This window comes from Macaca fascicularis, chromosome 4, assembly GCF_037993035.2.
Source record: "Macaca fascicularis isolate 582-1 chromosome 4, T2T-MFA8v1.1".
NCBI classification, from domain to species: domain Eukaryota; kingdom Metazoa; phylum Chordata; class Mammalia; order Primates; family Cercopithecidae; genus Macaca; species Macaca fascicularis.
Window position 1 is genome coordinate 114,550,045 of NC_088378.1, and position 14,988 is coordinate 114,565,032.

The following is a 14,988-nucleotide window of genomic DNA, read 5'->3' on the forward strand; positions in this document are numbered from 1 at the left end:
CTTTTAATGTTAACAAAAAGATGCAGTAGGCCTCTAGGTCAGGCACCAGCTGTCGGTAAAAGATGGAATAGAGCTGAGGATACAAAGATTAGTCTACTTAAAAAGTTAGGTTTTGGTCCCCTCTCCTGATAGCTCTATGCCTCTCACTGCAAGGATGTTAATGTACACGGCACAGAAAATGATAGATAATAATAGTCTAAAGCTGAACCAGCACCTTTAATCAGAGATCAAAGTCATTTAAATACTTGAACAGAGTTGAAGCCCTTAAGGCTGGATCCCAATTCCCTCTGAACTCATTCTAAATCCTAATTAACTCTTGGGGTAGGGGATTATTTGACCTTATTAAAAATACTTTATCATGACACAAACGAAAACAAAACACATTTTGTGAGTGGTTTGAAAGTCTATCAAGTGACTTTAGAATCATCCTGAACTCTTTTTCTCTCATATCCTAGATCCACCTCATTAGTAAATCCCATTAATTTTACCTTCAGAATATATCCAGATTCTTCCCAATTCTACCGCCACCATTCTGGTTCATGCTACCTGGTAAGTTAGTATCTGAAGTACTACAATACCTTCCTCTCTGGTCTCCGTGCTTCTACTCTTGCCTCTCATGTACATGTTATCTCAGTGCAGCAACTACAGCAATCCTAAATTAGGCAGATCATACCATTTATTCTCAGAAACCTTCAATCGCTCCTTACCTCGGAGTAAAAGCCAAGGTCATTAGAAAAACCTCAAGTTCATTTCCTATTACTCTCTTAGCTCATCCTCTCAGTGATACTAGTCTTCCTGCTTTTCCTTGAATATACTAAGCTCCTGTCTGGACCTTCCCCTCCTCCACCTGGAACTCTCTTCCCTATATATATTTTCATCCTCATTCCCTCACCTTCTTCAGGTTTTTGCTCAAGTTTACCTATCAGTGAGATCTTTTCTGACCACCCTATTAAAAATAGCAAGCCTCCCTGCAACTCCCTGTCCCTGCACTATTTATTCCCTTCCCTTCATTTTCCTTCGTTACATGTATCACCATCAGATATGCAGTTTTATTTGCTTGCTTACTAACATTGTACAATCTCCTTCTCTCCACCAATGTGTGCTCCACAGAGGGGTAAAGGGCTTTGTTTTGCTTACTGGTATATTCCAAGTGCTTAGAATAGTTGCTGGCACATGGTTGGTACTCAATAAATATTTTGTGACTGAATGAATTAATGAGTGAATGATGTAATGAAAAGATAAGCATCTTTGTCAATGTTAGAAACATTTACTTTTGATGATAATCCATATAACTTTCTCTAATGTTACACAGCGATTACATCTCCTTTTGTCTAAATTAAAGCCAAAGTATGAATTTTAAGATGATTTTTAATTATTTAACAGGTAGAAATACAATCAGTGACAATTATCAATTAAAACATTAAACAACCCAGTTACCTTTTCTTAAGAGTCATGATGAAATATCCCTTTCCTGTTATATCAAAAGCCTTATTCTCTACCACACACACCACAAAAGCTTCTTAATAGAGCATCAGTGTCCATGACACCTTTGTGTAGAATCTCTGGCAACAAGGAGCTGTCTCCTCTTGCCCTGCCCCCACATCTGCTTAACCACTCATCTTTCTGGAATGCCTCTTTTGCTCCTCACTATTTTGTGAGCTCCCGCAGATGTGTTTAAGGTCCAGCTCAGTGACTATCTCCTAGAGCCTTGCTTGACCACTTAACCATACAAACTAAAAGCAAAATGTGGTCATTTTGGAAAGATGATTGATAAATTCTCAAGCCACAATGTCTACTTTTAAAAAAATGCAAGCAGGGAGGAACAGAAGTGACATATCAAGAAATTAAAAACACAACTTGTAGATTGAAAAGACTATAGTAATAAAAAAATTCACTTTCACACTAAAATATTTAGTGTTACAGAGAAGGAACAAAATTCTAGCCTTTATATTTTGTCTTAAATATAAAGGAAAGCTTTATATTTATGGAAATGTTTTTAAGTTTGGTAAATAATTACTACTAAAAATTTTTAGAGATAAGACATTTCTGGTCAAATAACATGAAGCATATACACAAAGATCATATGACAAGCCCTTCTTAGTCTTCTACTTATGTCGTATTTTGTATTACTCACAATGGGGCCTCAATATTTAAGAATTAAATATGTAATACCAAATGAAGGAAACTGACAATTCAGTGAATAACTAAACTGAAGACATTCTATATGAAATAAAAATTTTAAAGAGTTAAGGAAGATTATTCCTGAGTAGGCTTTCAACATTATTTCTTGAAGATATTATGTTTACACAAATATATAAAAAAGGACTAGTATTATGAAAAATAATTTTATGCAAATATTTTGACACCATTCCCTTTAAACAGGAGATCATACAAGTCACATAAAAGTCTAAGCAGGTAAAAGGAATGGAAATTGTTTCATTTAAATTATTTCTTAAAAATTAAGGTGTATTTTTTATTTTAGCAATGTGCTGCTCTAATTAAAGCAATAATTCACATCTGCATGGCACCCACAAAGAACACTGCTGATAAAATTTTAAGTGTTTCCATGATCAGTTTCCATTACCCTCTTCTAATAAACATAAACAAAGATCTCAAAGGTAATATATAATAGTGCCACATGAGAAGTAGAATTTATGGAAAACTTGACCTATGTCACCTTTTTTATATTCATTTTCACTCCTAAAAAAATAAACTAGAATCATTTGTACAGTACAAATAAAATTAAAGAACTAATGCTATTTGGGAAACAACTATTAAGAGCTTTCCTTTTTTTTTTTTTTTTAAATCCTTTAAATCTAAATATATAAATTCAAAGTTAACTGGGAAACTGTTATACCTATATTAGAATACATGATTTATATTTGCATGAACATGTATTCTATTCCTTCTGTACATGTTTGCACATTAACACAAAAATACAAAACAAAGATCAAATTTTGAACATATGAAAGCAAAACCATGTTTTCAAATACATTTGTAATAGTGGATTTCTGGTCTCCTTTAGAAAACAAACTCAAGAATTCATTATCTGAGTCTCTTCAAGGCCACTTGATGTTGTGTGGTAATATCTTTAATTACATTTCCTCAAGACTTCTTCTAATAGCTTCTTCTAATTCCACATCTGCATTAAAAAACATAGAATTTTAATACTTAGGGCAGAAAACTACTCAACATGTGCTATATTTTTTTAAGTTTCATCAACTGTATTCATCTTTTCAAGAAGGAAAGTAAAATCACAATGGAAAAATATAGGATAACTTGGCAGTTTCTCTACCAAAAATTTGAGTATTTTGAAATATGAAAGTCTAGATATGATCTTGATTGAATTTTATATATGAACTTAGTGTGCTAAGGAACTTGCAAGTTAATTCCACTTAGGGATGTAGAAAGTCAACAAACTTTTAAAATCACTGACAGGTAATAACTTATTTCAACATAAAATCTATATCACTTATTTCCTAAAAGACTCGAGGTGATACATATAAGACTTTAAACAGAAAGGCAACTCCATGAAATGACAAAATGTCACAGGCCATTAAAAATTTAGTTTAATTTTTAATTATACCTCAATAAAGCTGGGGAAAAATTAGCTTCAAGCATCCTAGCATCTAAGGTAGTGAAACTCATAGCCACATAAATGTCATCTGAGAAGCATATAATATAGGCTGTATGGAGATGTATGTAAACTCATTTGACAAATATTTATTGAATGCCCATTATATACCAGGAACAGCAATGTAACAGTGAACAAGACAGACATTACTAGGTTCACAATAGTTGGGTTACATCTCCTCCTTGGGAATGATGCTAAAATCCAGAAGGGTGAAATTTGGTGTCAATTTCTTGGCCTTCACTAGCTTCTCACACCAGATTTATCTCATCCTATCTGGTCCACAGTCTCTCAGAGGCTACTTGGCTGCAGGCACCAGTGATCTCCCTAAGATACAACTGCATGTTCCTCTGAGTTGGGACACTAGTGTTGTCTAATTTAAAGTACCACAAACTAGCATGAACTGTGTATCAAGTTAAAGCTACACTCTAGGATCAGTTAGTTGCCCCTAAGATGAATTAAAAGGGATGAGGAAATGTAAAGAAAAGCGAAGACACTCTTACCAAAGGAAAACAAGGGGACAAGACTTGTTTAAGATATGAACACTTATTATAAAGTTACAGTAATTAATAATGTGGTACTAGTGCAAGAATAAATAGATCAAAGGAACAGCACAGACAGCTCAGAAACAGACCCATGCATATATGGATATTGGATTTACAACAAAGGTAGCACTACAGAATGATAGGGAAAGGTCTTTTTAATAAATGATAGTAGGTTATATGTATACGTATATATATATGAAATAGTCTAACACAATGTCTGTTTTACAATTAAAGTTATAAAAATTTTTGAACTAAAATTCAAAATCTGAAGTATGGTTTATACTAAATGTTTCAAGTACAAGTTTCAAGTGTTATGTAGTGTACATAATTGTATGTGCTATACTTTTATACAACTGACAACAGCATCACCACAAACACATGAGTAATGTGTTGTGCTGCAACATGAAGATGGCTATGACACCACTAGGCAATAGGAATTTTTTAGGTCTATTATAATCTTATGGGACCACTGTTTCCCTACTTTTAAGTAGCTTACAGAATAAGGATATAAAGAAAGTATTTCTCTATAGCTGTACAAAATGTTTGTGTTTTAAGTGTTATTACAATAGAGACAAAAAGTTAAAAATTTTAAAGTTTATACAAGTTACAGTTCAAGTTTAGGCATATTGCTTTCACATCCTTATAAAGTCAAAAAATCATAAATCAAACCATTGTTAAGTACAGCAACATCTATACAAATATATCATACCTCCAGTGAGCTTATAGGTATTAAACTTGCCAGCTGAAAGACTATAAAAAACAAAAGGCAAGTATGGTCGTGTGCTGTGTATCAACTTTTGGTAAACAATGGACCGCATATGCAACAGTGGTCCCGTAAGATTATAATAGACCTGAAAAATTCCTATTGCCTAGTGGTGTCATAACCATCTTCACGTTGCAGCACAACACATTACTCATGTGTTTGTGGTGATGCTGTTGTCAGTTGTATAAAAGTATAGCACATGCAATTATGTACAGTACATAACACTTGAAAATTATAATAAACTCTGGTACTGGTTTAGGTATTTACTATACTTTTTATTATTATTTTAGAGGGTACTGCTTCTTATAAAAGTATATTGATGATCCTGACTCTTTGTAGGTCTAAGCTAATGTATGTGTTTGTCTTAGTTTTCAATAAAAAAGTTTTAAAAGTAATTTAAAACAATTTAAAAGTAGGGAAAAGCTTATAGAATAAGAATATAAAGAAAATATTTCTCTATAGCTGTACAAAGTTTTTGTGTTTTAAGTGTCATTACAATAGAGACAAAAAGTTAAAAATTTTAAAGTTTATACAAGTTACAGTAAGCTAAGGTGAACTGATTATTGACGAAAAAAATTTCTTTTTAATGTAATATAGGCCGGGCTTGGTGGCTCATGCCTTAATCCCAGTACTTTGGAAGGCCAAGGTGGGCGGATCACCTGAGGTCAGGAGTTCGAGACCAGCCTGGCCAACATGGAGAAACCCCATCTCTACTAAAAATACAAAAATTAGCCGGGCTTGGTGGCACATACCTATAATCCCAGCTACTTGGGAAGCTGAGGCAGGAGAATAGCTTAAGCCTGGGAGGCGGAGGCTGCAGTGAGCAGAGATCGCACAACTGCACTCCAGCCTGGGCAACAGAGCGAGACTCCGTCTCAAAAAAAAAAAAAAAAAAATGTAGTATAGCCTAATTGTACAGTGTTTATAAAATCTACAGTAGAGTACAGTAACAACCTAGACCTTCACATTCACTCACCAGTCACTCACTCACTCACCCAGAGCAACTTCCCCATCCTGCAAGCTCCATTCAGGGTAAGTACCTTATACAGGTGTACCATTTTTATGTATTTTTATGTCTCTATGTTTAGATGCACAAATATTTAGCATTATGTTACAATGTCTACAGTATCCAGCACAATAACATGCTATACAGGTTTGTAGACTAGGAGCAACAGGCTACATGATATAGCATGGGTGACAAAAACTTTAAGCTGTCTTATGTATGTTCAAAGAACTAAAGGAAACCAGGAAAACAATGTATGAACAAAATGAAGAGTACCAATAATGAGGCAGAATTATTAAAAGCCCATCAAATAGAAACTCAGGAACTGAAAAATACCATAAATACAATGAAAAATCTTTAGAGGGGCTTAATGAATTTGAGTACAAAGAAGAAAGAGTCAGCAAATTTAAAGATAGGACAATTTAAATTATCCAGTATGCATAGGCATGGGGAAAGACTTCATGTCTAAAACACCAAAGGCAATGGCAGCAAAAGCCAAAATTGACAAATGGGATCTAATTAAACTGAAGAGCTTCTAAAGGAAACTACCATCAGAGTGAACAGGCAACCTACAGAATGGGAAAAAAATTTTGCAATCTCATCTGACAAAGGGCTGATATCCAGAACCTACAAAGAACTCAAACAAATTTGCAAGAAAAGAACAAACAACCCCATCAAAAAGTGGGCAAAGGATATGAATAGACACTTCTCAAAAGAAGACATTTATGCAGCCAACAGACACATGAAAAAATGCTCATCATCACTCGCCATCAGAGAAATGCAAATCAAAACCACAATGAGATACCATATCACACCAGTTAGAATGGCAATCATTAAAAAATCAGGAAACAGCAGTTGCTGGAGAGGATGTGGAGAAATAGGAACACATTTACACTGTTGGTAGGACTGTAAACTAGTTCAACCATTGTGGAAGACAGTGTGGCGATTCCTCAAAGATCTAGAGCTAGAAATACCATTTGACCCATTGCTGGCTATATACCCAAAGGATTATAAATCATGCTGCTATAAAGATGCATGCACACATATGTTTACTGTGGCACTCTTCACAATAGCAAAGACTTGGAACCAACCCAAATGTCCATCAATGACAGACTGGATTAAGAAAATGTGGCACATATACACCATGGAATACTATGCAGCCACAAAAAAGGATGAGTTCATGTCCTTTGTAGGGACATGGATGCAGCTGGAAACCATCATTCTCAGCAAACTGTCGCAAGAACAGAAAACCAAACACCGCATGTTCTCACTCATTGGTGGGAACTGAACAATGAGAACACTTGGACACAGGAAGGGGAACATCACACACCAGGGCTTGTTGTGGTGTGGGGAGAGGGGGGAGGGATAGCATTAGAAGATAAACCTAATGTAAATGATGAGTTAATGGGTGCAGCACACCAACATGGCACGTGTATACATATGTAACAAACCTGCACGTTGTGCACATATACCCTAGAACTTAAAGTATAATATAATTAATTAATTAATCCAGTATGTGTCTTGGTTTGGGTTCAGTCGAAAAATGAAGAAAAGTAAACTGAGTCCAAGGGACCTGTGGGACACCATCAAGTGAACTAACATATGCATTACAGGAGTCTCGAGAGGGGAAGCGAAATAGGATCAGAAAGAATGTTTGAAGAAATAATGGTTGAAAAACTCCTAAATTTGATGAAAGAGGTGAATCTACATATCCAAGAAGCTCAATGAACTCTAAAGAGACCCACACTGAGACATGTTATAGTCAAACTGTCAAAAGCCAAAGACAATGAAAGCAACAAGAGAGAAACAACTCATCACATACAAGAGAGCCTTAATAAAATTACTAGCTGATTTCTTATAAAAAACCATGGAAACCAGAAAATAAGAATGTCAATCAAGAATTCTACATCTGACAAAACTATTCTTAAAGAAATTATCAGATAAACAAAAGCTACAGAATTTACTAGTAGACCTGCCCTATTAGAAATGCTAAAGAGAATCTCTCAGATTGAAATTAAAGAACATCAGACAGTAACTTGAAGCCATATGAAAAACTAAAGAGCACTTGTGAAAAATCTGTCTGTTTTCCTATTCTGTGGCTAGGTCTGTGTTCCCCTTACCCTCCTTTCTCTGTGCCTTAATTTCATTTACTTTGAGAGCAGTAATTATGGCAAACAAACAACAAAAACAACCAGTAGTAGGAGGTACAAGACATATAGAAATGGTGCCTCAATCATTTTAAAACTGTGGATGTAAGGCCAAATTACTTAATGTTTAGAAGCCTCAGTTTTTCATATAAAATGAAGAGAATCGTCTGACTCTCACAGGTTGTTAAGAGTAGTTTGGACTGCTATTAGTTGAAGGAATTCTCCAAATAAAGCATATTGCTAACATTTATAGGAAGATGGTTTTGCATAGAAAATTATCTATGCAATGCTGTCCTCTGTCTCTTCCAGCAATTTGAGTCAGAATACTTCTAGTTAATAGACATACCTCTAGAGGAGATCTAGGTGAAGATATAAATAATGACATAATGATCATCATAATCCCAGTAACAGTAGCAGCAACCAATATATACTATTTATCATATATCATGTTATTATATCTAGTAAGGTAGGTATACTAATATTCCCATATTTAAAAGGAGGAAGCTGAAGCACAGTGAAGTTAAGTGACTTGTCCAATATTACACAACTTGTAAGCGCAGAGTTTTAGGCAGTATGAATCCAAAGACTGTACTTTTCACCACCACATTATGCGGCATCTGTTTCCTCTGTCAAGTACAGGAAATAGATTACGTAGGATTGTTATGACTGGCCTGTGTGGTCAGAGTTTGATATTGGTCTATGGGGAACAACAAAGAATAAGACAAATCACGGAAGGAGGGGGATTACCCTAAGGCAAAAAGCCATAAGCAAATTTATCCTGTCTTCTGCCACTATTTCTCAGGCATTTACAGAGTTGTACTGGGAAAGGAAGGAATAAAAAGAGACTTAAGAGGTTGCTTAAATTTTTTTTCAGTTTTGTTATCAGGTGTATACGAGAACATTATTTTGCTTCTGTGGTTCAGGGTCAACAAAATAACCCAATATTCTACAACAAAATAGACTCTATCTCAATTTCCCTTATCCATTTATAGGGAAATGGTGGCTCTAACATGTTTTAAGTTTGTTAAAAGTTTATTCATTTCACAAGCAATCATTTTGTGCCAAACACTGTGCTAGGTGCTGCTGAAGTAAAGATAAATAAAACATGATCCTATACCCTAAGGAGCTTACAGTCTGTGGAGATGAAAAATATAGACAGAAGTATTTTAAATCCATTTGGCCTGGTACAGAGGGAGCCCAGAATAGACAGTGATTGGCTGTGTCTAAAGATGGACAATCTAGGAAAGGCACTGACCATAGCAACCTAAGAGATGAAATTCGAGTTAGCTCTTCTGGGGTGATGAGGAGGGGAAAAAAAGAAGAATGTTAGAGAAAAGTGCAAAGGAGCCCATATTCCTTAACTTATGTGAAACATCGTGTGCTTCTCACACTTATTTTATATAAAGCATCAGGATATAAAACACAAACACCTTTGGTTTTTCTTGGAATTAAAGGATTTTATCCCCACCTCTATTTTAACTATGACAACTAGTTATAGGTTTAAAGTATCTTCTCTTGAATCCTATAAAAATAATTATTTTTCCAAACCAAATAATCACAAAAATGTAACATCTCCACCTCTAAACCATAAAATACATTACATAGATAATATCTGGTACATATCCAGTTACACAAATCTCAGATTTCCTAGGTTAGGTAGGAGCCCACAAAACTGTGACGGCTTGTAACTATTTAAAAGTTGTAATTTTGCCTGGCATTTTCCATGGGATGAGTCACGAGGTGTCAAATAAAAGTTGCAAAATCTGAACTCTTTAGACGTTCAGTACTGTTTATCTTTTAGTGGCCTTGATAAACAACTTAATTGGCAGTTTTTGTTCAAAACGCACAAAAGTTCTTTCATTTGTTTAATTCATCATTATGTGGCTACTAAGCATTGAGCTAGACCTTGAAAGACCATGCTGGGAAAAGAAGTTGGTCAAAAAACTTGCTTCCTTCCAATTAGGTGTAGATTTATTGCCAGTTTTGTTTAACCAATGAATTTGGCTATAAGGCAGAAAGACTACAGCTATCTACTTCATCTAATGGATGAATCGATTCCACTGCCAGACTCCATTTCCCAAACTCCTAATACCATAAAGCTCTAGTATGCTCTTAGTTAAACTACTTATACTATCTGAGATCAAAGAAATGCAAAGAAAACATATCAGTCGGGCCATTCTGTTTGTGTGTTCAGTCACATATTTCCATCCCTACTTTCCAGCCTCCACATTCCTACCCTACAGTCTCCAACAATAAACATTATACTGGAATGTACGTGAAGATTCCTACTGCTTTTCTTTAACGTCAAAGATGCTGATATAATACTTTCAACTTCTCCAGTGAAGCTCAAAGTATTTTCTAAGATCCATTATCTCATTTCCCCCTGGTTATTAAAAAGTGCAGTCTGTTATAGAAAAACCAAAGTAAAGAATGGTTACAAGACACAACCAAATAATGGTACAGCCAGCAAATGATTTGATGCCAAGTGACATAAAAAGTTCTCTTTAACCTACGGAAGGAAATAGCTTTTCCTTTAAGAAGAGTAAAAGAGAATTTTAATTTTTAGCTGGGCGTGGCAGAAGCACACGCCTGTAATACCAGCTACTCTGGAGGCTGGGGCACAAGAATCGCTTGAACCCAGGTGGCAAAGGTTGCTGTGAGCTGAGATTGTACCACTGCATTCTGGTCTGGGTGACAGAGTGAGACTCTGTCTCAAAAAAAACCCAAAAACCAAAAACCAAAAAAAAAAAAAAACCCTTTTTAAAAAAATTTATTTAAAAAAGCCCATTACATTTAGATACAGGTGCTTGCTTTTAGAGTTCCACTGCCTGTCTTTTAATACTCTTAATACTGTTCAAGATAAATAACAATTAGGAAATCAAAATTGTCTCCTAGCCCAGAGTTAGCAACCTTTTTCTTTTTAAAGGGTTAGAAAATAATTATTTGAGGAGGGCGGGGGTGGATGGGCTCTACTGTCTGTGCCACACTTACTCAACCTTGCAGTTGTGGTACAAAAGCAATAGCATAGACAATACTTAAATGTATGGCTGTGTTCCTAAAGATAGTGGACTGGATTTGATCCAAGGGCCATAATTGGGTGACACATTCTAGCTTTCTAAATTAGTATTACCCCTAAGTCATCTTACATGAAAAATGCAAAGCTATCCTTCAAACTGAGAAAATGTTTTAACTTGGGGGTAGAAGGGAGTAAGAGGGGTGAATGGGTGAGAGACAGAGAAATTTAAAAAAAAAATGCAAATACAGTCAAGCAGAAAAGAGATTAACTCTATTAGGTTACCTTCTGTGGATATAAATTCTTCTCCTATTGAAGTATTTTTGGCACCCATGTTATCATCACTGTCACATTCTGTAAAGAAGAATCAACACATGCAGTTATTGTCCCATAAATTTATGTATACTCAATATTATTTTCAATAATTTCTCATACCCAACCTTACTCATTACAATACAGTTCATTAGTGTTACACTACTTTCCCACACTAGGTTTTTTCCAATGCTTACCAAATATTATTAAAAATTGTGACAGATTAAATTCTCCTATAATTTGAAAATCATATGCATTCATCTCTATGGAGATAACACCATAGGTTTTAATTAACAATGCCTCTTGCATAGCACAAGCTTACTTACCTGATGTCTTACATGCTTTCGTAATGAGAGACCAAAGGCTTTATAATACGGTATGACTGAAAAGGCATTGCAAAACTCACTTAAAATTTGAACCATGGAGCCTAAGGAGATTAATGTCTAAATGTCATGTGGGATCCCAAATGAGGTCCTGGGGTAGAAAAAGGATACTGAGGCCAGGTGTGGTTGTTCACACCTGTAATTCCAGCATTTTGGGAGGCCGAAGTGGGTGGATCGCCTGAGCTCAGGAGTTCGAGACCAGCCTGGGCAACATAGCAAAACCCTGTCTCTACCAAAAATACAAAAATTAGCCAGGTATGGTGGCACGTGCCTATAGTCCCAGTTACTTGGGAGGCTGAGGTAGGAGAACTGCTTGAACCTGGGAGGTGGAGGTTGCAGTGAGCTGAGATCACACCACTGCATTCCAACCTGAGTGACAGAGTGGGACCCTGTCTCAAGAAACGAAATGAGACGAGATGGGAAAAGAAAGAAAAGAGGTGAGGGGAAGGGAGAAAAGAAAAAGGACATTGGGGAAAACTAAAGGCTGGAATTAGTAATAATGTCCTAATGTTGTTCCATTAATTATGCCAAATGTATCACACTAATATACGATGTTACTAATAAGGGAAACTGAGTATGGGTACATGGAAACACTGTACTATCTTCACAACTTTTTTGTAAGTCTAAAACTATTCTCAAAAATAAAGTTCATCTTTAAAAAATTTGAAACATGGTACTATCAATGACCTAGTATTTTGCTTATCACTTTAACTATATTTAAATCAACATATATTTATATCAAGATATAATTATACAAATATAAACAGATATGCATCTATATATATGTGTCAGTGACTTGAATCAGGACTTAACTAAATACAAACCATATAGACATATTTGTTTCTGTGCAAACTTAAAAACTTAAAATACACATTAAAAAGACATTTAAGTATCTATAAATAAAAATTAAATCACTATATTTCACTATATTCTTTTGCTGCAGAAATTTTTTTTTACAAGTCATCTTTGCTATGAATTCCAGCAAAATACTTCAAATATTTCAAGCAATGTTTTCAGTAAATAAAACATTACATTTACAAATTAAAGAACAAAATTAAACCTCTAAACCAGGGGTGTCCACTCTTTGGCTTGCCCGGGCCACATTGGAAGAAGATTGTCTTGGGCCACACATAAAATACACTAACACTAATGATAGCTGATGAGCAAAACAAAACAAAACAAACAAAACAAAACAAAACAAAACAAAACAAAAAACGCAAAAAAAAAATACTCTCATAATGTTTTAAGAAAGTTTATGAATTTGTGTAGGGCCACATTCAAAGATGAACTGGGCCACATGTGGCCCGTCGGCCGCAGGTTAAACAAGCTTGCTCTAAACATTAAGAACAAAAGGAAAATACCCACAGGTTTCTGTTATTACAATTTAAAGTCAAGGTCAGTCAAAAGCAGTATGTTACAACTCATCCAAACAATTTATCATTGCTTGCAAGGCCTAAGGCTACTCTTCAGGTTTGAATAATGACAAATCCTTGATTTGTCAAGGATTAACTTGACATGGGGTTGCAAATATTAATATCATAAAAGGTTTCTTTTGCCTCAGTCAACCCCCTCAGAAGAACAGAGAAAATCGTAAATATTCTTTCTTATTTTCAGTACCTTTGCATGGAATTAGTTTTATCAAACATATTTTTATCATGGTGTCCAAAGAAACAACCTATAGCTTTCAGTAACAGGCTGAGGAAACAATAGGCAGACAGACTTTTAGAAATAATTCAACAATTATTTTAGGTAATACATATTCCACAGGCCATGATGATGCTTCAATCATCTACACTTTCTTAGCATCTAGGTGAATGTTTATGCTCTATATTTGTAAGATGGATTACAAAATCTGTGTAATTGGTATGACTCTATAGATACCAACCATACTTACTGCTTCTAACCCATTCATTCACAATGAAGTCACAACTAAATGGATATAAAAGTCTCAGGCTTATAAACAAGACCATCTAAGGAGCATACAGATTCAATAAAAATTATCTTGTAGTAACATCTTTTTCACTGTATGTAATTCTCAAGGGAGCAGATACTGGCCCAAATAAGAAAACACTAAAAACATTAACTTCTGTGTACCCTGGAACATTTACATCGATTAGAGGAAAGGTAGAGGAAGCAATGGGAAGCAGGTTTCTAGTGAATTTCTTTGAAACTGCATGTTGCAGTACTCAAAAAAGTTCACTGCAGTGCTTGTAGTTCTAGTGCCAACTTCTTGAGAAGCCTGTAAAGATAGTGCTCACTCGTTTAATTATGAGACAAAAGATCCTAGAGAAATTAGAATGCTAATTGCTTTCCTTGGCTATATTCAGTATATAATCACTTTACTTTTTAAAGCACCAGAACCTACAACCAAATCATTTTTTCTGACCAAAAAAAAAAAGTGCATTCTTCCTGAATGTTATTTAAAAAGAAAAAAACTTGTTTGATATCTTTATATAAATTCTGCAATGTCAGTATACTGTGGTATGAATATCTCCCATTACCTTCATTCTTCAAGGACATGGTTAGAGCCAGTAATTCACATTGGGTGGCTAGCTCTACATCATGAAATCCCGGTATTTGTGTCAGTGAAAGTCTCACCCTACTCGTTGATACTAATGAAAAGCAAAGCACTTGCTGTGCAGCTGCAGGTAGATTATTTAACCTTTCTGAACCTCTGCTTCCTTCCACACTTACAAAATGGGGTAATCCAACATCTACTTCACAGCTTGCAAAGCGGATTAAAAAGCATGTGGAAGAAGTTCTTTAAACATTTAAACACATTTAAATACTACAAACATAAAAAGCAGTTAACATGGTGGCTGGTACATAGTAGGTCTTCAATAAACTACAATAAACTTCAATAAACTTTTTTCAATAAAAAAGTTCACTTTTTTTTTTCTTTCAACATTTAAGTGACAAGTTATATCTGCTCTGAAACATAAGGCTTGAGTTAGAATAAAGAAATATTTAGGAATAAAATGTAAATGGTCTAAGAAAGTCTACCTAGCTTCTCTGATTGGGATTACCAGAAAGGATCCAGGTATCTTAAGTGTTAAGAAAGTGAGGAAAAAGTACAATATAAAATAGAAATGATGAAGGATAAGAAAACCAAGGTGGGGGCAGAAATTAAAGTTAACAGATTTTTTAAATGTCTCTACAAGAATTTATACATATATCACAGCTGTAATTAA

The 14,988-nt window shown here is 35.0% G+C and overlaps 1 protein-coding gene across 13 annotated transcripts in view; it reads right to left on the bottom strand.

The window, feature by feature from the left end:
- Positions 1 to 1,247: 1,247 nt before the first annotated feature.
- Positions 1,248 to 14,988, bottom strand: part of ZNF451 (zinc finger protein 451) — an 82,412-nt gene continuing 68,671 nt past the window's right edge. For all 13 annotated transcript variants that reach the window (XR_012433698.1, XR_012433699.1, XR_012433696.1 and 10 more), the window contains 2 exons: positions 11,388 to 11,456; positions 1,248 to 3,142 (listed from right to left, as the gene is read on the bottom strand). Coding sequence is in view for 10 of the 13 variants with exons in the window: in XM_074037728.1 (XP_073893829.1) it covers positions 3,096 to 3,142; positions 11,388 to 11,456 (116 nt within the window). In the remaining 3 variants the exon portion in view is untranslated. The remainder of the gene's footprint in view (positions 3,143 to 11,387; positions 11,457 to 14,988) is intronic.